The sequence below is a fragment of the Oryctolagus cuniculus genome, chromosome 1, assembly GCF_964237555.1.
Source record: "Oryctolagus cuniculus chromosome 1, mOryCun1.1, whole genome shotgun sequence".
Classification (NCBI taxonomy): domain Eukaryota; kingdom Metazoa; phylum Chordata; class Mammalia; order Lagomorpha; family Leporidae; genus Oryctolagus; species Oryctolagus cuniculus.
Genome location: NC_091432.1, coordinates 35620925 through 35646727, shown reverse-complemented (window position 1 = coordinate 35646727; position 25803 = coordinate 35620925). Strand labels below are relative to the sequence as shown.

Here is a 25803-nt window from a genome sequence, read left to right as displayed (position 1 = left end):
TTCTCTGTCTTCCTGAAATCTCTCTTTACTGCCCAAACTGAATCACGTGCTCATCATGTCTGCCTGAGAGATAACTTGCCAAAATTAAACTTGTGACGATCTGTTAAATACTCTACATTTCTCTCACTTTATTAGGAGATGTATGAGGGCTTCTAAGGTAAGTATTTTGTTTCGTTCATTCTCTTGTTCCTAGCACCTAGCCCTATGCCCGACAGTACACTAAACAGGCACTCAATAAACGTTAGCTAAATTAATGAACAAACGAAATCCAAGACATCATCAGTTTCTTCCATTAAGGCAGTACTTTAGAAGGATGCCCTTAGGGTATGCATCTTCCATAATTTGATGCCTTTTTCTCTTGGACTCAAAAGCCATGACTCTCTGAAGGACAATTAATCAATTTCAGAAGAGCCTCAATAAATTTCATGTAACCAAAATGACATGAAAAAAAAAAATCTCTCCAAGGTGGTGGATGACGTGAGATTTTTGTCAATATCACATTCTTAGTGGACTGCATTGGGTTACTTCTGCATAGTATGTTTAGCTGCTCAAATTAAACTTGAAAATAAGAGAAGCAAGACTGCAGGTGTAGTTTACGATACCCTGATGCAACAGGGACTTCAAACAGAAGCTCATGGGGAGTTACTACAATGTCACTCTAAGAAGTTGTCCCTCCAAGAATATTCACAATCCCAGTGTCCATTGATGCATGAATGGATGGACTAAATGTAGGAACTACAAACAATGGAATATTATTCAATCTTAAAAAGGAAGGACATTCTAACCCATTCTGCAGTGTGGATGAGGCTTGAAGACATTATGCTGAGAGCAAAAAGCCAACCAGAGAAGGACAGATATTGTGTATTCAGACTGATTTTAGGTAGTTAGAGTAGTCAAATTCATAAAACCAGAAAGTAGAATGGTAGTTGCCAGAGGTATGAGAGAGGAGAAAATGAGAGGGAGTTAGTGTTTAATGGATACAGAGCTTAATTAAGTGGGAGAGGAAGAAAAAGTTCTGGAGAGGGATGGTGGTGGTGACTGCATGACAGTGTTATTGTTCTTAATGCCACCGAACTAGATGCTTTAAATGACTAAAATGATAATTCATGTTATGTATGTTTCACCACCGTGGGAAATGAATAGAATACAAATTTGAAATTGCATCTTCTGTACAAAGGATAAGTATGCTCTGTGGAAATCTGATTTCAGGTAACAGTTTGAGTATACTTACTTCTCACATTAAAACTGACATTTTTACTTTGAGCTGTAGTAAAAAGTAGTTTACAATTCACTGTTCCAAAAAGTTATCTTTAATCACTACATGCGATTTCATTATAAGGATATGTGGCAATTTTTAAACCAACCTTCTACTTTTGAACATTCAAATCAATTCTCCTTTCTTCCTTCTCTTCCATTTTTTCCTTCCTTCTTTCTTCATTCTTCCTTTCTTTCTTTGACTAATTCTCTTTGATGAACTTTCTTAAACACAGCTTTGTACATATTTCTATTTTACATCTTGTTATAAAACCATTTTCTCAGCTTGTTTCTGGAATCATTTTGTATCCCACAATCAAAGTATCCAAAAGTGTTCTGTCTTCTGTGTCTTGTGCATCTAACCATGAACATGAACTGCCTCTCTTGCCACAGCTTCTCCCCTGCTGCAAGAACACCTCTAGCTCATGCACCCAGGCCCCCAACAGAAAACATCCATGACAAGGGAGATGGGCAATCTCTTTCCTCGGCAGCCACTGCCGCTGAGGCTGCTTCTGAAAGGCTCCTAAGCATCTGACTTGCTGGTATTCACGGCTACTTGTGATCTTTTCTCCCATGAGTATGGACATTTACTGGACCTAGTGACATGTGTCTAATAAAAAAAAAAAAGTACAAGGAGGTGAACATTTGGCATAGTGGTTAAGATGTCACTTGAAATGCCTGCATCTCATATCAGTGTGCCAGGGCTGAAGTCCCAGGGCTGTTCCTGATCACAGATTCCCACTGCTGCACAACCTGGAAGGCAGCAGGTGATGGCTCAAGTAGTTGGGTTCCTGTCACTCATGTGGAAGATCCGGATTGAATTCTCAGCTCTGGGCATTAGGCTGGCCCAGCCCTAGCTGTTGCAAGCATTTGGGGAATGAAATGGTGAAAGGAAGATGCTCTCTCTCTCTCTTGCTCTCTCTCTCTCTGTTTCTCTGCCTTTTACACAAATAAAACAAATAAGCAAATGTTAAAAAAAAAAAGAGTATGAAAAAAATGACAGGCTGTTATGTCTGAGATTAGCTTAGCAAAATATTAGCTTGCTGGCCTTCTCTGCGCATTTTTTTTTTTTTTTTTTTTGGACAGGCAGAGTGGACAGTGAGAGAGACAGAGAGACAGAGAGAAAGGTCTTCCTTTGCCGTTGGTTCACCCTCCAGTGGCCACCGCGGCCGGTGCATCGCGCTGATCCAAAGCCAGGAGCCAGGTGCTTCTCCTGGTCTCCCATGGCGTGCAGGGCCCACGTACCTGGGCCATCCTCCACTGCACTCCCGGGCCATAGCAGAGAGCTGGCCTGGAAGAGGGGCAACAGGGACAGAATCCGGCGCCCCAACTGGGACTAGAACCCGGTGTGCTGGCACCGCAAGGCGGAGGATTAGCCTATTGAGCCACGGCACCGGCCTCTCTGCTCACTTTAATTTAAGTTGGTCATCATGTTAGGAACTACTCTGTGGAGAGGCCCAGATGACAATGAACTGAAGAAGGGCACTTGCCAACCATCAGCAAAAAAACAAGAAAGACTGAAGCTCTGGTTCTAGAAACCTGTGGGCAGCTACACGATACCCGCAACCACTTGGGTGATCTAAGAAGTGGCTTCTATCCTCCCAATTCCTGGACTGATGTCACCTTGATTAGGCTATGAAAGAGGATGGAGCTAGGGGACCCACCTAGGCCTTCATTTCCTACCCATAAAAACCGCAGGACAATGTGTGTTTGTTATTTCAGCACTTAGAATTTGTGGTGATTTTTTTCACATAGCTACATCCAATACAGTCACATTTTTGGATTACAGGACCTAACGTAAATAAAGAAAGGCATTTACTACTCCAGGATTTTCAGTTTAGAATCACTACCAGCCTCTAAGAACGTTTCTAGATCTCCATGCCAGAACTAAAGATAATGCGATGAACAATTGGCCATCGTTCCTGGAAAAAGAGCCTGCAAGACAAGTAGGACCAGAAACTTAAAAATGACCTCCAGCAGGACTCCTCCTGACCCATATCAGTTCTCTCACATGTGTAAGAATACATACATGCATATGTTTGGAAGAGAGGACAGCTGTTATTTTTGCTGGATGAATATGAAATTCATCTTTTGGTGACAGCACACAAGTTGTCCTAAGTAAATTCACGCCCATCCCACTGTTAATCCACATGGTACAGTGAAAGTCCAGCCCATGCCCTACCTGGCTTAGGAAAGAGCACATGAGTAGGCCTTGCCAGCTACAGCATTCCCTCCTCCTCCCCACCTAGCTGGTTCTTGAAGGACATATTAGTCAAGCAGAGATGATTACGATCGATTGACTGATAATAAAGCTGAAACTACCAGCAGCCACCACATGGAAGGGTATGTCTGCAAATGAAGCCAACAGCTGAAGACCCAGCCAATAATAGATGGATTCTGCCAATAGCAAATGTGTGTCTGCATCAAGCCATGCCTGATGTCCATTATTCTCACAGACTTCTAAATGTGCCAGTAACTTCCTACTTTTGCTTGAGTCATGTTGAGCTGGATGTCTGGTATCTGCAACCTAAAGAGTTTTAACTAACATGCTCTTCTTGTTTTGTTGCCCTAACTAAAGAGAGAGAGAGAGAGAGAGAGAGAGAGAGGGAAAGAGAAAGGAATTAAAAAGTGTAACCTGATAAGTTAGAGATTGTTTCTGATATAAACTGGATGCTTTTCTTCATTATTAAAAGCAACAATAGCCTTGGATGTAAGTTATGGTGAGCTTAGATCTAGAAAAGTCATTCTCTGATATCTAAGACTGATAGATATAAAATCTAAAATTTGGGTTGTTTTGTGTAAGAATACATAAACATATATTTTTTTCATTAAAGGACTGACATAGTAACTTTCCTTCCTTCTCTCCCCCCTTCCATTCTTCTTCCCCTCCTTATTTTCCATCCAAGTATTTTTTCTTTTTTTGACAGGCAGAGTGGACAGTGAGAGAGAGAGAGACAGAGAGAAAGGTCTTCCTTTGCTGTTGGTTCACCCCCCAGTGGCCTCTGTGGCCGGTGTGTTGCGGCTGGCGCACCTCGCTGATCCGAAGCCAGGAGCCAGGTGCTTCTCCTGGTCTCCCTTGCGGGTGCAGGGCCCAAGCACTTGGGCCATCCTCCACTGCACTCCGGGGCCATAGCAGAGAGCTGGACTGGAAGAGGAGCAACTGGGACAGAATCCGGTGCCCCAACCAGGACTAGAACCCGGGGTGCCTCGGCGCCGTAGGTGGAGGATTAGCCTAGTGAGCTGCGGCACTGGCCTAATGGTGTCTTTTAAAGAGGAAAAGTCTTAAACTTCAGTGAAATCCCATTTGTCATAATTTTTTTATACTTTATACTTTTTGTGCGCCTTTGATAAATTTTTTCCCATCCCAAGACTGCAAAAATCTTTCATCTACAAGTTTTATAGGTTTTAGTTTCTTAAAATTTAGGCAGAAGATCTATTTATATTTATTTTATATGTGGTATGAGGTAAGAATCAAGATTTTCTAAATTGATATATTCATCCAAGTATCATATATTGAAGACTAAATTTTCCCCATTACATTGCAATAACACCACACCAAATTCACTTAACCATATACAAGTGGGTCTCCTTCTGGACTCAATTTTTGTTTTCCATTTATCTTCATGTCTGCCTTTTACCACTACTACTCTATTTTGATTAAAGCTTTACAGTAAGACTGGAATTCAGGTAGAATACACCTATCAAGTTTTATTAATTTATTTTCTTCTCTTGATCTTTTTTATGTTCAAATAAATACTAGAATCAACTTGTTTATTTTCAAAAACCAAAAGTCTACTGAGATCTTGACTTAATCAGCAGGTTGATCTGAAACTATGCATCTAATTTAAGGAGACTTGAACAATCTACAAACATGATACATCTTCATTTATTTAGGTCTTCTTTAATTTTTTCAGCAATGCTGTTTGACTTTCAGTAAAAGAAATCTTCCAAATTTTTTGTTATATTTGCTTATAAGCATTTTATGGGTTGTAGTGCCATTATAATTAATATTCAAAGTCCCTATTTCAACCTTCTGCTTGCTTGTATATAAACATATACAGCTTTTGTATATCAAACCTCTATCCTATAGTCTAATCCTTTTTATTACTTCTAGTTGTTTTGTAGAGTCTTTGGAATTTCCTACATTAATAACCATTCATGAGCAAAAACAGACAATTTTACTTTTTTGCTTACAATTGTGCATTCCTTTGTTTCTTTTGTGTGCATTATTACATTGTTTAGGATCTACATTACAAAGATAAATAGAAGTATGAGTCTAGGAATCCTTAACATGCTCCAACTCTTAGTGTGGAAACATTCAATATTTACTATTACCGATGGTGTTAACTGCAGGTTTGTGGCCCTTTATCAGATTGATGAAGTCCTTTCTACTCCTAGTTGCTGAGAGATTTTATCATAAATTAAGCATTTAATTTTTTCAAATGTTTTTCCTGCATTTCTTGAAATGATAATACAGTTTTCTTCCTTTATTCTGCTAATAGAGGGAACATATAGATTATTTTTTTTAATGGTACACCTATCTTGTATTCCTGTCATAACTCCAAATTGGCCATAATTCATTTACCTTTCTGTAGACTACTGATTTGATTTGCTAATATTTTGTGAAGTATCTTAGTATCTGTTCATGAAGCATATTATTCTGTAATTTTAGGGAGGTTACAATCTTTGCTAGATTTGGTATTAATGCTATTATGTTGGTCATGAAATAGCTTGGGAAATATTCCTTCTTCTAATTTATGAAAAAGTATATGCAAGATTTTATTTTTTCTTTGAATGTTTAATGAAATTCAAAGAGGAATATTAAATTAAAAAATCAACATTATTACATTTTTCTCACAATTTGTTTTTCAAAGAAATACATACGATGGCTTAAAACAAAAAAAAACTAACTGGACCTGACATTTTCTTGTTTCGAAGGTGTTTTGAAAGTTGATTCAATTTCATGGTTATATATACAGCTACAAAAATTTTGTTTCACTTCGTGACATTTTTAAAATTGTACTTTTAAACTGTACTTTTAAAAGAAATGTTGCCATTTCGTATAAATTGTCAAGTTAGTTGGCATAAAGTTTTTCATAATATGCTTTTATTTTCCTAAGTTCTGGAGTGATAACTCCTTTTACATTCTTGATATTGTTTGATTTATACTCCTTTTCCCCTTTTTAAACTTTTATTTAAAAGGCAGAGAGATAAATGAATTGAGTCAGAGGTTATCCATCTGCTCTCTAAACTCTTGCAAGCCGAGGCTGCACTAGGCCAAAACCAGGAAGCATTTTAGCAGGAAGCTGAAACTGAGGGAGGAGCCCAAACTTGAATCCAGGCACACCAATCTGTGATGTGGATATCCACAGAGGTATCTTTGCCATTGGGTCACATAAGCTTGTCTTTTTTTCTTATCAGTTAAAAGTTCATCAGTTTTTTTATGTTCCTTTAACTTTGTAACATTCTGTTTTCTATTTCATTGATTTCTGCTCTTAACTTTCATAATCCCTTCATTTTACTCTCTTTGGATTGGTTTACTCTTCTATGTTTAGTTTCCTGAGATGGAATCTGAAGTAAATGGTTTTGCTCTTTATTTCTTTTCAATAGAAACAGTAGAGACAGAAATTCCCTTTTAAGCTGTGCTTTCTCTGTATCCCACAAACTGTGACATGTTGTATGTGTGCCCACAACAGGCAGGGCTGAGCCAGGCCAAACCTGGGAGTTGTAGACATCATCCAGTTCTGCCACATAGGTGGCAGGGACCCAACTACTTAACCCATCACTGCTTCTTCCTAGGGTCTTCATTGGTAAGAAATGGGCATTGAGGACAGTGTCCAGATTTCCATCTTAACCAGCCTCTTATCCTCCAGGCCAAACACCTACCTCTATGTGTTGTATTTTCATTCCTATTCACTTTGAAATAGCTTCTAGATGTAGAGATTTCTTTGACTCATTTAGAAGTATACTGTTTAATTTCTAAATATTTGGGATTTTTACATATATCTCAGGGTTACTGAATCTAATAAATCCCATTGTGTTCAGGAGATATACTCTATTTAATTTCAATTACTGAAACTTCTTTTATGGTTCAGTTTGGTGAACGTGTCATGTGCACTGAAAAGATGTATATTCTGCAGCTGTTGGATGAAATATCCTAAAAATCATCTTTTTCTTTCTATTTTCATCAAACTATTTATGTCTTACATTGAAAGTGCATCTTCCTCTTCAGAATGTTTCTTTTATAAATAGGTTATGGTTGTTTTCTAGTCTATTTGAATAATCTCTGCCTTTCAAATTCACTTAATATAATTCCTATGATGGATGCAGGTCTACTTCTTTGTTGACAATTTCTTCCCTGTTTCAGTTCTTTAAAGAAGTCATTCTACTGTCTTCTGCAGCTGTTCCTCTGTATTATTGATTTCTGCCTAGCAGCTTTAGCTCCTTTCCTATTTTCTTTAGTCTTTAGCTTCTATGCATATTTTCCCTGGTGAGGGTCCAAGGAGCTTTTTTTTTTTTTTTTTTTTTTTTTTTTGACAGGCAGAGTTAGTGAGAGAGAGAGAGAGACAGAGAGAAAAGGCTTTCCTTCCATTGGTTCACCCCCGAAATGGCTGCTAAGGCCGGTGCACTGCATCCATCCGAAGCCAGGAGCCAGGTACTTCCTCCTGGTCTCCCATGCGGGTGCAGGGCCCAAGCACTTGGGCCATTCTCCATTGCACTCCCGGGCCACAGCAGAGAGCTGAACTGGAAGAAGAGCAACCAGGACAGAATCTGGCTCCCCAACCAGGACTAGAACCCGGGGTGCCAGCACCGCAGGTGGAGGATTAGCCTATTGAGCTGTGGCACTGGCCCCAAGGAGCTCTTAATCTTTACATTTATGTCTTCTCCAAATTTGGTGACTTTAAGAACAGTATTCCTATAATTTTTTTGTTCTATTTTTTCTCTCCTCTCTTATGGGTCCCAAATTTCCTACCTATTAGACCTTTTGAAATTGTCACACTGTCATAGTGTGTCTGGTTTAGGCACTACCTGCTGATGCTGGCATCCCATACTGGAGTGCTGGTTGGGTTTCGACTGCTCCACTGTTGATTCAGCTACCTGCTAATGCACCTAGGAAAGCAGTAGAAGACCCAAGTGCTTGAGCCATGGCCACCCATGTGGGAGACTCGGATGTAGTCCCTGGTTCCTGGCTTTGCCTTGGCCCAGCCCTGGCTGTTGTGGCTATTTGGGGAGTGAACCAGCAGATGAACATCTCTTTCTCCCTCTATCTATCCTTCTCTCTGTTTCACTCTGCCTTTCAAATCAATAAATCTTCAAAAAATTTTTTTCCATTCTTTTCTTCAGACTGCAAAATTTCGATTACAGTAGTCCCTCCAAAATCCTCAGTGGATGCCAAACCCTATATGTATAAGTGTATCTTTTTTTTTTCTTATTCTTACACACATCTAATAAAGTTTAAGTTAAAATTAAGCACAATAAGACATCAATTACAATAAAAATAAAACAGAGCAATTACAGTATAGTGAAATGAGAGCCCTTATTAAACCTGGCACTGTGATACCATGACACCTGAGCTGATAAAATATAGTTATTAAATGACTGGTAGACAAAAGAATGACTCCTGTTCTGGGTGAGATGGAGCTGGACAGAGTGAGAATTCACCATATTTTTCAGAATTGCATGCAATTTAAAACTTATATACTATTTAATTCTGAAATCTTCCATTTAATATTTCAGACTACAACTGACTGGGAGTAATTGATATGAGGGAAAGTTAAACTACCGACAAGGGAGGATTACTACCTTCAGGTTTATCCATGCTTTCCTCTTTTAATTTCAAAATTTTCACATGGTTCTCTATTTTCTATTTCATTTCTGACACTGCTAATGGTTTACTCATTACAAACATGTTTTCTTTATCTTCACTTATTATAATAACAAAAGCTGCTTTAAGAGCCTGTCTGATTATTCTAACCTTTGACTTTTTTTTTTTTTTTTTTATTTGAAAGGCAGAGTCACAGAGAAAGAGACTGAAAGAGAGGTCTTCTATCTACTGGTTCACTCCCCAAATGACCACAATGGCCTGAGCTGGGCCAATCTGAACCAGGAACCAGGAGCTACTTCCACATGGGTGCAGAGGCCCAAGGACTTTGGCCATCTTCCGCTGCTTTCCCAGGAGCATTAGCAGGGAACTTGATTGGAAGTGGAGTAGCCAGGACTCAAACTGGTGCCTATATGGGATGCTGGCATGCCAGTGGAGGAAGCAGAGGCTAACCTGCTGCACCACAGCACCTGCCCCAACCACCTGACTCTTAAGATTGGTCTCTGTTGATTCTCTTTTCCCTTGACAATGGATCTCATTACCTTCTTAGGCCAGATAATATTGGATATTTTTAATATTAAGTTGTGGAGGGCCAGTGCCACGGCTCAATAGGCTAATCCTCCGCCTGCGGCGCCAGCACCCCAAGTTCTAGTCCTGGTTGGGGCACCGGATTCTGTCCCAGTTGCTCCTCTTCCAGGCCAGCTCTCTCCTGTGGCCCGGGAGTGCAGTGGAGAATGGCCCAAGTGCTTGGGCCCTGCACCTGCAAGGGAGACCAGGAGAAGCACCTGGCTCCTGGCTTCGGATCAGTGCGGTGCGCTGGCCGCAGCAGCCATTGGAGAGTGAACCAACGGAAAAGGAAGACCTTTCTCTCTGTCTCTCTCTCTCTCACTGTCCACTATGCCTGTCAAAAAAAAAAAAAAATTAAGTTGTGGAGATTCTGAATCATGTTACATTTCTTGGAAGGGTGTTGATTTTATTTAGAAGGGAGTTAACTAGGTGAGAATAAATTCTAAACTCTGTGACATCTATGGTGGGCAGCAGCTAAGATCTCAGTTCAGTTTGCTTTCAATCTGTCCACACATCCAATAGCCCAAGGGTCAGAGACACAGCATTTATACACAGAATATCATGTTCTCTCATTTGATTCCTCTCCCTTTTGTGGGGGATTCCCGTGACTCGGTAATGATTCTGTTACTCTTTTCTCCTTCAGATGGGCTGCCCTACCAAGAAGAATACAGTTCTGTGTTGGAATTTCAGTCACCCATTCCACAACTCCACTTCACTGTGGCTATCCTCAGGGTAAAGACACAGAAAAGGAAAACTCTTTATCAGTAGCCTTCTCTGAGTTTCAAGTCTCCAAAAAAATGTACCTGCTCTGTGTATTCTCCACAGTCCTTAGAAAAATTTTTCCCAGAGTTTATAGTTATTTGTTATTATGTTAGGAAAGTATTCTTCCATAACAAAAAGACTCTCATAGTATCTTTTCTTAATAAAGTTCAAAACCAATAACAACATATTGTTTAGATGTGTGTGTGTGTTGCAAAAAAGCATCCCAATAAACAAAGGAAACACAGACAAAATTCAGATTATATATACCCAGAGAAGGAAGACAGGGAGATAAGACAGGGAAAATACATCAGTAAATACAAGTTATTGTCAGTGTCCTAGTTCTCTGGTTGTGTGTGGGTTAACGGATGTTCACCATGTTATTCATAATAGGATAAATAACACGGTATCAGTAAAAGGTAGGCATAGACAAATGACGACAATGTCTCCCAAACGAGGTACTCTCACTAATTTAATTCATTCCAGCTAAAAACAAATGTTCACAGAGTCCTTATCTTGTTCTAGATCTCTGAAAAGTCTCAAAGTCAATAAGATTCTGAGTAACTGTAGTCACAGGGTCTATGAAATGGCCAAGGATTTATGAGATTCATTTATAGGTAAAACTTATGAACCATTCAAATAACCAGGATCCCCCTAAATAATGTCATTTTGAATAAGAATAGGAAGACAAAACCATGCTTACATGTATTGTTCTTTGTTCATAACAAGAAAAAGCTGTTTGATGGAGAAAAGAAAACCTCCCTGGAACCAAGTAATAATAGTAAGAGAGACTGAACGTTAGAACGGTGAAGCATTCTCAAAGCAGGAGAAAACTTCCGCTTGCATGCCTGAAAACACACCCACATGTCAAGGACCGTGGGACATTCTCCCAGAAGGGACTGGACAAGAAGCCTCCATGGACTTACTATCTGAAACACCAGGGAATATGCCGAGGGAGCCAAGGGGGTGGAAAAAGTGATGTCATCAGAGAGCTCTTTCCCATTTCTAATTTTATGACTCTCTGCAAAAAGGACAGAGAATACAAATCATTTCAAAATAAGATCACTGGAGACCTGGCTTGGAAGGCTGGATCTATGAGAAAGCAGTTTATCAGGATTCATTTTTCTGGTGGCCAATTACAACTGTAAAAGACACCGCCACCTGTCTACTGCTTCATAGCAAAGGTAAAGTTTTAAATGCAAGCGGGATAATTCTCTGGAAATTGGGGATACGATGGGAGGAAATCTACACACAATGCCACTAAAATTTAAAATCTGTTCCCCCAAAGAAAAGTTTGACAACTCATGCCCAGCCTTTTATTTCTCAGGGTATTTGAAAATCACAAGTGGAAAGCCCTCTTGCACCTGCTTACCCCATGGTTTTACTCAAAGACAGAGCAGTACCAAAGACAAATCTCCAAAGGAAAAATATCATCGCATTTAACTTTCCATGTCCTTATTTAATATCATTAAAAAAAATGTTTGTACTTTCTCCAGTCAAGGAAAGTAGAAAGTAACATTTTACCAGTGGCTGTTTGTTGGTTTCACTAAAACAACCATAAAAACAAATCTTAAAAGCTATGCCTTATACAGACTTTTTTAAAAGGATCAAGAAATTTGCTAATTGCCCTAAAATTCAGATCTGTGGGTGTGGATAAATGGGGCTTCTTCTGGCGAAGGTAATCCTAATTATGTGGCAAGTTGCAGGGACACCCAAGTTTATGTCACTAGGAGATTCTGGTAAGATATGTACCAAAGGAATTGTGTCTGGAGTGTTTCAGCTGGGAGGGTGTTGGTGTAATGTTGGTATTTAGCTGTGATCTACAGGCCAGCAAAGGTCAGGCTGGACAAAGCAGCGCCTAATGAAGCTGCTAGTGTCTGGGGTGAAAGAGCCACAAAGCCTTTCAAATTAGCAGCTGAATCCTGACACTCATTAGTGATTATATACGCAAGGGCTGCATCTTAAGCCCCAACCAGTAAAATAGCCTAGACGCTCGGCATACACACAAAGGAAATAAAGTATGTACAAACATAAAGAACTAGAACCTTTTTAGCATGTTTCCTTTCACATTTTGACATTTTTCTTTTTCTTTTCTTTTTTTTTTTTATATTAATGACAGGACTGCAGTGTGCTTACCTTCCAATTTAGTCCTAAAATAATTACCGCTGCGACTTAAATGAGACCTTCGTTTTTGTATTTTAATCAAGGACGGTCTCTTCAGAAATTGCTTCTGCTAAGTTCAGTGCAAGACATAATACACTCTTGTTAACTAACAAAACCAATAAATCAAGCTGAAGCACTTATTAAACTATCTTCCAGGACTAAATTTATCACTGATGACAAATTTAATTTGAGCCTCTGTGAGTTTACTCCTTACGTATACTTCAACAGATTTTGGCATGGTGGCGGGGGCGGGGAATAGTTAGTTCACGAGTAATGCATGCTAAATTTACTAGAAATTTTTACAGATTCAAATGATAACTTCCAGTAGAACTGTATATCTCCTAGAATGTTGCTGCCACTGGGAAATGTTATACATTAAAATTCTTTTCCAGCAATGCTATCCTCTGCACATCAGAGTTAGGAGAATTTTTAAGATGGCAATAATGAGCATTTTACGAAGCAATTTATAATCATCATTCAGTTAACCTACACTCCATCTCCACAGGTAGGTCAGTCTTGTCCCTTGGTAATGAAGATAAGAAAATTGAGATACAGGGTTTTCCCTACATAACAGGTAGAATAATTTTAATCTTTAGCAAGGTCATTTGGCACAAGGGAAGGTGGAAAGAAAAAAGCAAAAAAAAAATCACAAAATTGTACTGGTCTTCTTATAATTACCTAATACTGTAGCTAAAAGGATGATATTTCCACTTTTAAGTATCAAAAGAGAATTACATATCAAATACATGTAAAATTATTGCTAATAGGCAACCTTTACTTGGCTCTATACTTCTAGATTATAATAGGAATAACTCCTTATTTTCTGTTCAAGTCAATTGCACTATGAAGTTTATTGCACACCACAACCAGGTTATACAAGTTATGTTTTCTATAAACTTTCCCCCTTCTTAAACATAGCTCTACCATTTGACATTAGCATTTCCCCCTTGTCTTTTCAAGCAGTATTTTCTTTCTTGACAAGGCAGCCCGTATAAAAACTAAATTTCACTGGCTGGTCCTGTTTAAGGCAAACCAGACAGCCAAAACCACAGCCTGACAAGGAGAACGCATTAAGCTCTTAAACAAAAGCATCCAAGTCGACCTGTTTTGCAGCCTGATTAATAGAAACAAGCTCCAAGGACTAATCACAAGTCGAGCCCTGTTTTGCAGATTAATAGAACAAAGACACACAAGAGGAGGGGAGGGTACAGCACTAGAATACAAATAAGCAAAGGTAGACAGGCACAAGGCTTCTCTGGACCAAAGTAGCATCCTGTAAAGGGAGACCCACATCCCAGAGCATCACATTCAGGGCTGAATCAAACTGCATCTGGGCTCTGTCAGCCAACCCAGAAGCACATGGGCCATCTAGGTTCTATCTTCTTTGTAGGTTCTGATTTAAAAGAGCAAACAACGGTTTTCAGCAGAATGACACACGGCTCTAGGTGCTTTTGGGGAATCCTTTCACTGCAAGGCTTGGGAGGCAGGCCACAGCACTTTAATGAGGCCATACATTTGCCCTGTCCCATCTTCTGCAAAGTCGGCTGCACAGGTTATCTGTGAAGCCTGTGCATATGACACGGAGCACATCAAGGACAATATACATGTTGACAGAATGAAGTTACAAGAGAGTATATATTTTGCAATCAGAGAATAGTATCTTTTTTCCTGACTATAAAATGAAACTTATCCACTGTAAGATTGTCTAAAATCACAAGAAAAGTGAAATGAGAGAAAAAAAAATAGAACATTCAGAAAACAACTATTATTCTTTCGGCTTATTACCACTTTTTTTTTTTTTTTGACAGGCAGAGTGGACAGTGAGAGAGAGAGAGACAGAGAGAAAGGTCTTCCTTTGCCGTTGGTTCACCCTCCAATGGCCGCCGCGGCCGGCGCACCGCGCTGATCCGATGGCAGGAGCCAGGTACTTCTCCTGGTCTCCCATGGGGTGCAGGGCCCAAGTATTTGGGCCATCCTCCACTGCACTCCCTGGCCACAGCAGAGAGCTGGCCTGGAAGAGGGGCAACTGGGACAGAATCCGGTGCCCCGACCGGGACTAGAACCCGGTGTGCCGGCGCCGCAAGGCGGAGGATTAGCCTAGTGAGCTAAGCCGGCCTGGCTTATTACCTCTTAGTTTTTATTTCTTCTATGTATTTATGAACTTGTTTATAATATGATGATACATCTGAATATTGTTGAAGGTGATAAGCCTTTTATAATGCTTACTAATACACGTAAGAAGGAAAATATAATGCTCTCTGATGACTGATGCTAATTCTTCAACAGCTAAAGCCATTCCAGGTGAATGCAGGAATGTTTTTACTTGAACTGTAAAATCTCCAAACCTGTGAGTATCTGATTAACTGTTGAGAGCTTACACAGCTTGGGAGACACAATCTTTAAGAACTGAGATGTCGACTTCCTGTATGATCTCCATCCTTGATGATTTTCTACATTAACTATTTTCTCTTCATTGTTTCTTCTACGTTTGTACATACTCAGAGAAACAAAAGATTTCTTGGTCTCATCCAGAAGACTATTTAATTCAATATGTTCAGAGTGAGGTGGATTTTCCCTGGCATACTTATATATACTGCTTTATCAATAATCCAATTATTCTGTTCTTTGCAACAAGCAACAAAGCAAAAAAACCATTCTTAATGACAACTGCTCACTATCAACAGTTACAGTCTCAGAGACAACTTTACACCATATCAAGCCCTGTGCTTTTCAGGCTGATCTCCAAAGTTTCCTAAGAAATGATCCTATTTATCTCTCAGACTTTTCAGAGCAGAGTTCCACCTCTATGGGAGGTTGAGTAATAACAAGTGACCTCAAGCATCTTTCCTCCTCTTCATATCAGATGTTCCCTTTGGTAGTCACACCACACAGCACATACATTGTGAGCGCAGGAAGGCACGCCGGACTCTGAAAACGCCCTTGCCTTTCATGGGTCTGCCTGTGATGCTGCCGTTGGAGCCAAAAACTGCACAGAAGTCGCCCCCGCTAAGAGCTATTTAAAAGCACAAAGGTCAGCTCCAGCATCACACACACACACACTTGGGTTTCCCATTTGGTCTGCTCATTCTGCTGGCCCATCAGGTAAGTACTTCTTTCAGAATTCTGTGGTTTTAAGGGAGAGGCTGAATTTAGATGAGAAAAGGAGTAAGCCTTGGCTGTTTCATTTGAATAAATGCAATATTAATGGACTGTAACAGAAGACAACATCAGCATAGCTGAAAATTCTCATACGCAAATGCCTCCTCTATTAATTTCTTTAAGTTATATAAATTTATATGTATATAACTTTGCTTTTATATAAAAGCAAAACCTATAAACAAATCCTATGTTTTTTTTTTTTTTATTTTATTTGACAGATAGAGTTAGACAGTGAAAGAGAGAGAGAGAAAGGTCTTCCTTCCGTTGGTTCACCCCCCAAATGGCCGCTACGGCCAGTGCGCTGCGCCAATCTGAAGCCAGGAGCCAGGTGCTTCTTCCTGGTCTCCCATGCAGGTGCAGGCGCCCAAGTACTTGGGTCATCCTCCACTGCCCTCCCGGGCCACAGCAGAGAGGTGGACTGGAAGAGGAGCAACCGGGACTAGAACCCGGCACCCATCAAATTCTATGTTTTTAAAACAAATTTGTTTTAGACTATTTTTCTTAAACCATAAAACCAAAGGAAAAGACAAAGAGTTGGGAGGTGATGTATAATACTTCAGCAGTGTATTTACAACAAAGGTTTGCCATCATCAAGTTGTTATTCCTTCCCTCTTTTTTTTTTAATGCAAGAGGCAGAGAGAGAAAGAAAACTTACTCCCACCAGTTGGATCACTCTAAATACTTGCAACAGCTGTAGCTGGGTCAGGTGAAGCCGGGAACCAGGAATACGATCCAGGTCTCCAGTGCAGGTGGAAGGAACCCAATTACTTGAGCCATCACTACTACCTATAAAGGTCTGTGTTACCAGGAAGCTGGAATCAAGAGCAGCGAATCCAACCCAGGTACTCTGATCTGTGACAGGGGTGTCTTAACTGGTATGTTTAAAGCTATTTGACCAAACTCTGCCATGAGGATCATTTTAAAAACAGGTTTATTTGAAAGGTAGAGTGAGTGAGTGAAAGAGAGCAAGAAAGAGAGAGAAAGACTGATCTTCCATCCCAAGGTTTACTCCCAAGATGCCTGCAACAGTCAAGACTAAGCCAGGCTGAAAGCTAGGACCCACGAACTCCACCCACGTCTTCCATGTTGGTGGCAGGGACTCAAGTACTTGGGCCATCATCTGCTTTCTTCCAAGTCACATTAACAAGAAGCTGGGTCAGAAATGGAGTATTTGGGACTTGAACTAGCACTCTGATATGGGACGTGGGTGTCCCAAGCAGTGGATAACAATCTGTGCCACAGCGTCTCCCACCCCTCAACAATTTTTTGATTGTTTTATTCTCACATATTTGATTTTATTCTGAAAAGATCAAAACAGGAAGCCTTTTTCTATTGATTTTGATACAAAATAAAAATAACGACCTCAATTATGACTAGTGACTTAGGGGGTGGACTTTTAAATCACTAAGACAATTTTTAAAACACATTTTTTTCTAGTGTTTGTCTTCAATAATCCTCTTTATAGAATGATGATGCTCTAAGCTACTTCTTGTGTATTACAGAAAATCAGTATAGCATATTAGATTCAGCTTTAGATTGAGCATGTCCCAGAATTTCAATACACATAGTAGCTTGAAATATAGTGAAGAAAACAGTAATCACCATTTCTTAAGCCAGGCAGCCATCAGAGTCACTTATTTTTATGTGCAATGATTTTGTACATAATGTATAAAAGAAGTACATAACCAATTTTAGGAAAGAATGGAAAATCAGTGTGTCAACCGTGCCCCTTCTCTTCCTTTATAAACACAACATTGGTTTTAGTCTTCACTGTTGATTTACAGGAGATTCATACAAAATTTTAGCACCACTTTTTTATTTAATATGATCCACTCTATAAACCTACCATGCCCAGACCCTGGGCCTGAAAGTATCTAAATTAATCCATAAATATCTCCAGCCCCTTCACATGCTGTCTTGGGAAATTTTATCTTGGAAGAATCTTATTTAGGCTCAGTCTTAACCACTTCCTCTGATTTGCCCTTTGATACCAGGTGCTGCTCTTCTCGTTGCCAGTTCATTTCATTGTTTGCTGCAAATTTCATACTTGGATACTATTAGTCATAGTAACTGTATTTACAATTTAACCCAGGTGATATTTTCTAATATCTGAGCAAAACAGTCTTCTTATATCCTCTCCTGAATTAAGGCTGATTTGCAGTTCACCTTTTCTGCTCTTTGCAGAATCCATACACATTCTGCTACCCCAGAGGCTTTCAAATTTGCCACTCACTTCGTGTTGGAATGGCCCTCACGGAACATTCCACATTCAATTTATAGTCACCATTCAACATTACCTTTCTTTTTCCTGGGTGAAAACACACTGCCAAGTGTTAGAAAATGATACTCCATGCAAGTGACCTTAAAAACGCCCTGTATGTCTTCATTTAACAGATATCCATTCACTCTTCCGTGCCTTGTACCCAATGTGGCCAATATGCAGGGTTCCCTTCCTAAATGATTTCCACTTACCCAGGTCATAAGGCACTTATCATGCAAAGAAACCATGCAATGTTCACTTTTAAAAATTCTCTCCCCCATATCCACACACATAAACAAGGGTAAACATTTTCTTAGACTAAGTTTCCAATTCACCTTGTTTCTGCCCATTTTTATTTCTCTGTCTTCTATCCTGTGTGCCACACTACAAACAAAACTAAGCAAGCAAAACAAAAGCAAAAATAATAATGGCTACCACAAAATGAGTAACTGCTACTTTTCAGGGAAGAAAATCAGGCTTACTGAGCATTTGCTGAGTACCAGGAACTTAACATACATTATTTCATTTTCATCCTATGAAAGATGTCCTGTGAGTCACGAAGAAAACAAAACCTTGGCCACCAAACATATTTGCAGTTGGCTTCCAGTTCTTGGCAAAATGAATGCGACTGGATGAGTTATTTAACTTGTCTAATCTTTCATTTCCTCACCTCTCAAATGGAGGCAGAATTATTTCCTCTGTAGCACTGTTGTGAGACTGCAAAGCGATATTACATAAGGTACCTGAACAAATAGCAGTTATTGTTTGCGTACCCATTTGACAGATGGGATTGTGTTTTAGAGAGATTGTATAACACGTATAACAAGGTCAGTGAGTTCTAACTGACAAAATGGAGACTGTAGCTCTCTGGGGATGGCCTGTTTCTAAGGCCAAAGCCTGTAGACATCTACACCACACAGCTTCCCTCTTTCAGGAGGCACAGCAGGTTCTCAGCTGTTTAAGGCTATGTCCAATGTAGGCAGCAAAGCTTTCAGGTTCTGCCAGAAGTCTGCTAGCCCGAGGAACTCCCGGTTTAAGGGAAAGAGGAGTCAGTAGAGCCCTATATTTCTGCGGGCTCACTAAGGATCCAAGTTGGTTCTTGAAGCCCATGGACAGAGATTCAAGCTTTGGTTGGTTGGTTCCACTTTCCTCTAGTATCTCTAGTCCCCCGCATTGTAGATTCATAGTAATTCTTAATCTTGTATTGGAAGTATTTTCTTTTCTTTCTAACTGGGTGTCTCATGTATATGACCCTTCAGCTCATCAGTCACAGGAGTGTCTACAAATACCATTCATTCATTTATTAGATAGGGACTGAGCAGCTACTAGGAGCCAGGCATTGAGGTAGCCTAGAGTAAGTACAGACAGCAAAGCAAACAAGTCCCTGCCCACAGGGAGTACACAGCCACTTTATCATCTTCTTCTATCCACCAGCAGCAAATCCGTACTAAAACAAGGAGGAACCCTGCGAGTGTAACATGAGAAAATGAAAGAACACCTAGCAGCCAGCCGCCAGCACCCTGATGCGAAGGCCCAGATCTCTCTGGAGCACGTTCTGTGGGCCCCTGCCAGGCCTGACTTCAGCTGCGGCACGTTGCCAGCACTGCCTTCTTGGTGCGGATGCCCGGGGCTGCTGCCTTCCTCTGCAGCTTCCTGGTGCTACAGGGGAAAAGCCACAGGCCAGTGCTACTTGACCCCTGATTTGTGCTATGTGTGAAGTTGTCTCTGAGGAGGAGGAGGACCACAAGGAGCTGACCCATGTCTTACAACACATTGAGGTGCAGATCTTTCCTTTTTGAAACCCCTCATCTCTGGAGCACACCATGCAAGGTGCTGGATTGTTTCTTCCGTTCCTTCTCTATTTCCATCTTCTCCCATCAGCACGCCTCAGTACTTAATCCTGAAAGCTCCTTATGGGTATTGGCTGCATTTCTGTATGCTCTTTTTGCAAGTAGATGGCAACAAGCAACTCTTCCTGAATGATAAGCGGCCCATTCCAAGTTGCTTCAGGTCAAGGAACAGACAGACGTCTGTGGTTATTAGGACATCAGGTGTAATCTAAGGAACTCAGCAAAGAATTCTTGAATTGTATCCCCATTTCACCTCCAAACTAACTCTGTGTTGGGCAAGTCGCCTTCCTTATCTATATCTCTCCTTTGATCCTGGTCTTCTTTACCAAAAGGAGGCAATACTTACTGTATGTAAGATTTATAAATGATGGCTATTATTAATTAATTAATTAATATTACTAATGCATGCACTGCTTATTTCAGAGACTTCTGAAATCCAATGAAACAACACATATCAAAGCTCTTTAAATATAATACCCTTTCCAATATAAGTTGATTATTGTTTATTAACTAACTTGCTGTGGACAAGCACAGCAAAGAACTCTGGTGCCGTTAGTGGTTGATATGAAGCATAATTGAATGCACACAACCCCACCCATGTTTTGCAGGACAGACTGTAAAGGCTGAACTCTACAGAGCTGGCAAAAAGGTCTGAGTAGGATCCCACATGACAAGCTCTGCATAAACCAGCTCTCAAATGGTATTTACTGATCCCGCTGTCCATGCAGGTAGGAAGCAAAGTAATCGGTTTTGCTTTCTCCTTTTTCAAATAAACAGGGCAGTTGTTAAACCAGAAGTGAATCTGATCCAGTGCAGCTCTAGGAGCAGTCAGCTGCATTCTGCAGCAGGCAAAAATGTAAACAGAGCTCTGTAATTCTAGACCAGGGCAGAACAGCCATAGGTTTCATAATAGGAGAGTCTACGGGACCGGAGCCAAGGAAAATGAAATGTTAGCCTGGGCCTTTAAACAGAATCATGTAAAAGCAGAGTGCATATTTGTTTAACACACACACACACACACACACACACCCCCCACACACGATCTCTTTCTGTGCCAATACCTTTCTGAACCTTCCTGACTAAAAGCTGGAATCCCGGGAAACATGGGTAAGACTTAACACTGTATCATCTCATTCTCTAGTGGGAAAAGACTTTTCTGCTGAATATGGAGATGTTTCTCTTTTTTTCTGCTTTCTTCTTTTTCTTCTTCCTCTTTTTGTTGCCCCAGTTAATTACAAAGTATGACTGAAAATAAAATAAATGAGCCCATTCCACACATCCCCGTATCTGAACTGTATCATATAAGTTGCCAATTGGTTTTCTAATCCTTGCACTCAGTATCTGCTGTTAATTTGCTCGCTATTTCAAGAACTTGAAGACTGTCAGCAAAATACATGATGCATTACAAAACTTATAATTGGAAAGAAGAATATCTGAAGCTTTTCTGACAGGGTAAACATAAAGTACTATTGTACTGATCAGAAGAAAGAAACGTGATCAACCTTGTAGCTATTTGTGTGCAAACACAATTATAAATGCTACACAGAGTGGAATCAACACTCAACTCCCACTTTGAAAAACGCTGAGAAAATTACATCTAAATGAATGAAAGAACTCTACATGTTTACTATACGAAATGAGGGGAGAGGAAGAGGAACAATCTCATGCTAACACTTTCTTTGAAAAAACAACTCAATGGGCTTTCTCTTGTTTCAGCCATTTTAGAATACACTGCCTGGGCCTGATCTCATTTTCCTGCTGGAGTTAAGGCACTTCCTCCACAGTTACTAAATCTGACAAATTACACCTGGGTCCACTCTATCGTGGAAAAAAAAAATGTGCTCTTTGTTCCTGACCCCTTGGTCAGCCTGGAGATCAAATTCCTGGACACAGGACAGCCCTACTCACATTCATTAAAAGCCACGGGGGACACGCTCTGTATTTCTGTTCAAGAGGAGAACAAGGTGTGGGCTATCACTGAACAACACAAGTGCTCTATTCCGCTCAGTGCAATGTGAACTTTTTACTTTTTTGCAGCTTTGTTGTTGAGCAGTTAGTATGTGGATTTTTTTTTTTTTTTTCAAACAACATCTTAGTCTCAAAAGAACAGCTGAAATCAGAGAAAGAAGAGGCTAGTCGATTTTTAACTGCCAAGTGCCACATGTGAATTTACTGAATCCGTGCTGGCACAGAAATGCTGGTTATAGCTTTACTAACCAAAAACATAAGAAAATGGTTTCAAAATTCTCCCTCTCGTGCTCTGGTAAGACAAGCAATGAGTGACCACGGAGGCCGACAGTTTACGTATCAGAATTTTATCCCCTCGCTCTAATCAACTCAGCCCTTGGAGAAGACATCACAGAACTGAGATTGAGTCACCAAGAGGAAACCGGGAACCATCGTGGGGGCAGACAATCAAGACTAGGGACAGGAGAGATCCATGAGCTCTCCTGCGGAAGAGCCAAGTCTGAGGCTCACCAACTTTCTGACAACACCAGACCCTCTTCTGGACCCCAAAAAGGAAGAGGAGAAAAGAAGACAATAGAAGCTCAGCAGTCTGTGACTGACCTGTTAGATGATGCCTGATTCCTCTCTCCAACATTCTGGGAAAAACAGGATGGCAAAGTCACAAAACCTGTCTTAGAGCCTCCTGAAGAGAAGCGTCCAGGGAACTCAACTCTTCTGTCCTCCCCAGATCCCCTCTCCTTCGCGGGCTGCAGATCCCACCACAGCTCCTTCCAGCTTAGGCCACTGATTTTTTCCAGACCCATCAAACCACACTCAAGTGCTCTTCCTAGGGGATCTAATAAATACCACAGCATATTTTGGTTGCAAACTCCTGTGAGTACTCTGGTATGTTTAAGTTATTTTCTACATACAAATTCCTGTTAATCTGTGAATCAGGAAATAGTACTTTAATTCTCTTTGGTCATTGGGTAGCTTTGGGCTATGCTGTAAGTTATAAAAATATAATGAATGCAAACAAAGATTGCTTTTCTGTATCTCAACCAAGTCACAATACATATATTTTAAATACATGAGTTACAGTGATTTTCCTAATCTGGTGGCAATTACTTTTGAGAAACCTATGAAACCCCCTTAAATGCTCTGTGCCTTCTGAAGATTTTTCAAAAATCACCCTATGTTATTCAGAAATGATCTTACAGTGAGGAAGAGCTTCTCTGCAAGTCAGAGGCCATTCCTCAACGACTGCACTGTCTTTCAGAAGGGAGGTGAAGCCGGACTTTCACTCTCTCCTGCTCTCTCTCACGTGCTCTCGCTCTGTACCCAGAAATGCTGGTACCAACATCCTACTGACCCTGAGACTCACTAGCAGATTACAATCCAACAGGAATCATTGCTATTGTTTTTTTTTTCTCTTGCCCTTTGCCACCTTCTCACATACACACATAAAAATAAACTGATGGATATTAATTAAGCACAATATAAACTGAATCTGCAGGTTTTAATCAGCAGTTGCCATACCACCACCACCACTCAGTCATCCTCTGCTCCCTGGAGTTACACTTGCTGGGTTCCCATTGGGTGGGAACTACCAGTCGTGATTCTTGAGCAGTTAGGTAACATTAAGTGCCTGAGTTTTCTTCTCTTCCAAATGAGGAATCACAATAGTGCCATTCTCTCAAGGTATTTTAAAGATCAAATGAGATAACAGATATAAAGGATTTAGAACAGTGCCTAAGAGTATACAGTCATCGTCTGGTTGGTTTGACCCAGAAATAGGCCTCCTGTACCTACTCTTCAGCCTTCTACACCAATTTGTGAAGCTCGAAAGTAAATCACAGAAACTATCTCAACTTTCTGTTTTGGAGGACAAACCAAGCGGTTGAGCAGGGACAGTCAATCCGAATTCGCTCGGCTTGTCCTCTTCCAGAACCTCAACAACTCCTGGGAAGGCCGGCAGTGTTTTTCCAGTTTGGGTGAGTAAAGGCTAGTTCTTCTGCTCAGTAAGATACACAGAGCCCTCAAAAGATAAATAATAGGCTCCTCTGATACTGACACGCATTTCATCTAACACTCTCGCTTTTGATAACTTGCTTTGCATTTTCAAGGTGAAAACACTGACCGTAGGCGCAAAGTCTCTTGCCCAAATTGACATAAATATTTAGCGACAGAGCCAAGGCCAGAAAAATGATAATTATTAGCCTAAACTAACTTGTAGGCACTTTTCCAAGTTCATTGCAAATTTCACCCATGAAATCCTCCTAACAACGCTCTGAGATAGGTTCTCTTTTCACTGTGTTAAAGACACAAAAACTTGGGCTCAGCTGCTAGGAAGTAACTTCATTAAACTTAACAATTGACAATGGATGCAGCCAAGATTGAAACGCTTCCTGTCTGACCCCAGAGGACATGTGCCCACTTCCAGTCTTCTGGACTTCAGTTCTAAGGATTCTAGTCCTGAACGCTCACCCAAGAGCTTACAAACTGCCAGAGCATCAGTCTGGCCCTGGGGGCCTTAAGAGGTACAGACTGCCAAGCCTCATCTTGGGAAGGAGAATCAGGGTCTTCAAGGGGGGTAGGGCTTCAAAATCTGTCTTTCTACAGAGTTGCTCATTCTGAGGTGTAGAGAGAGTTGAGAAACTGCAACAAGATGTTTTGGGATTGCTTCCAGTATTAACGAGAAATGGAGCCACCTAAGGCCAAAGGAACACGCAGAGTAGCTGGATCTCTGCACAGGGTAACACGGGAGGTAACCTTCTCCAGGAGCCAGCTGTGTGTCACTCAGACTCATACTTAGCACAGCCACATAAGGGGATGCATGTCCAGCTCCCACTGATCTTGCCTAAAGGAGTCTGTATCCCAATAAAGACAAGTGCTGCCTTTTGCACCTGTACCCGGCTATGTACTTTACTGGAAATACAGCCATAAGGTTTCCTTCCATTCTAGTCATTTCCATTTAAAGCATCTAAGTCTGAACCATGTTCTCTTGGTGCAGGGCTAAAAAGCAAGAGAAGCAAACGGTTGGAATTCACACTTACCAAGGTGCGCCGTATATCCTGAATCCCTTCACTGTTACTTCCGAGTCTTGTAAGTAAATACTGTTTGTCAGGAGGGACTGAACATTGTCAAAGTCCTCTGGTTTCAATTTGGACACAGAGGGGAAACGGTAGTAGTCCTGTTTAACAAGGTCTGCCATGAATTCCTTATCAAATGTCAGTTCATGATTCCCAGCAATCACTATTTTATATTCATATGGCAGGTTTCCTGAAAGAAGAAAAAAGAGCACCAATTAGCACGTTCATTTCCCATCACAAAGCACAACAGACGAGACTGCGTGATTAGCAGGCAGCATATTGAAATGGAATTGCTCACATATTCATTCCTTTATATTTCCATGTGAACCAAAATTTAAGACTACTCCTTTATGCTAACAAAAATGACAATAAACAGAAGATGGGAAGCTGTGAAGAAGCTAAAAAGCTACTGAGAAGGCAGTAAGTTTCCCAGCTTCATTAAAAAAATTCTCTCTTCAAAACATAAAGCAGCCAACTATTGAACACCCCAGAATTCTGGTTGTCAGGATTTTAGTGTATCACTCACACAAAAGATGTGGCATAACCAAGCATTCCACAACTTGAATAAATGGAAGGAACCGCATGACTCAATTTCATATTGCAAGTATAATTTTAAGTTTACCTTCGGCTTGTGAATAAAAAGAACGTTATTAAGGGCCCTCTCGTTAGAAGGCTAACTTTCCTCCCATTGGGATAGGAGAAGGGACTGAAAGCTTAACCCCCTTTTAATATTTATGGTATGGAAATGTGAGTTCTCAGTGTGTGCTTTTTATGCAAAAGTTTCCCGATCAAAATGAGATAATTCTGGGAAGAAGAATGAAAGCTATAAAGGAAAACCTAAACACCAGCCTTCTGCATAGATTTATAATGTTTGAATAACATACAGATCATACATATTAATAACTCACCCTGATGCTCTAAGAACCAAAA

The 25803-nt window shown here is 40.5% G+C and overlaps 1 protein-coding gene across 6 annotated transcripts in view; it reads right to left on the bottom strand.

Moving 5' to 3' along the window:
- MPPED2 (metallophosphoesterase domain containing 2) overlaps positions 1–25803 on the bottom strand; it is a 196007-nt gene that overhangs the window by 65877 nt on the left and 104327 nt on the right. For all 6 annotated transcript variants that reach the window (XM_070064518.1, XM_008269263.4, XM_008269265.4 and 3 more), the window contains one exon: positions 24838–25063. In XM_070064518.1, the coding sequence (XP_069920619.1) occupies positions 24838–25063 (226 nt within the window). The remainder of the gene's footprint in view (positions 1–24837; positions 25064–25803) is intronic.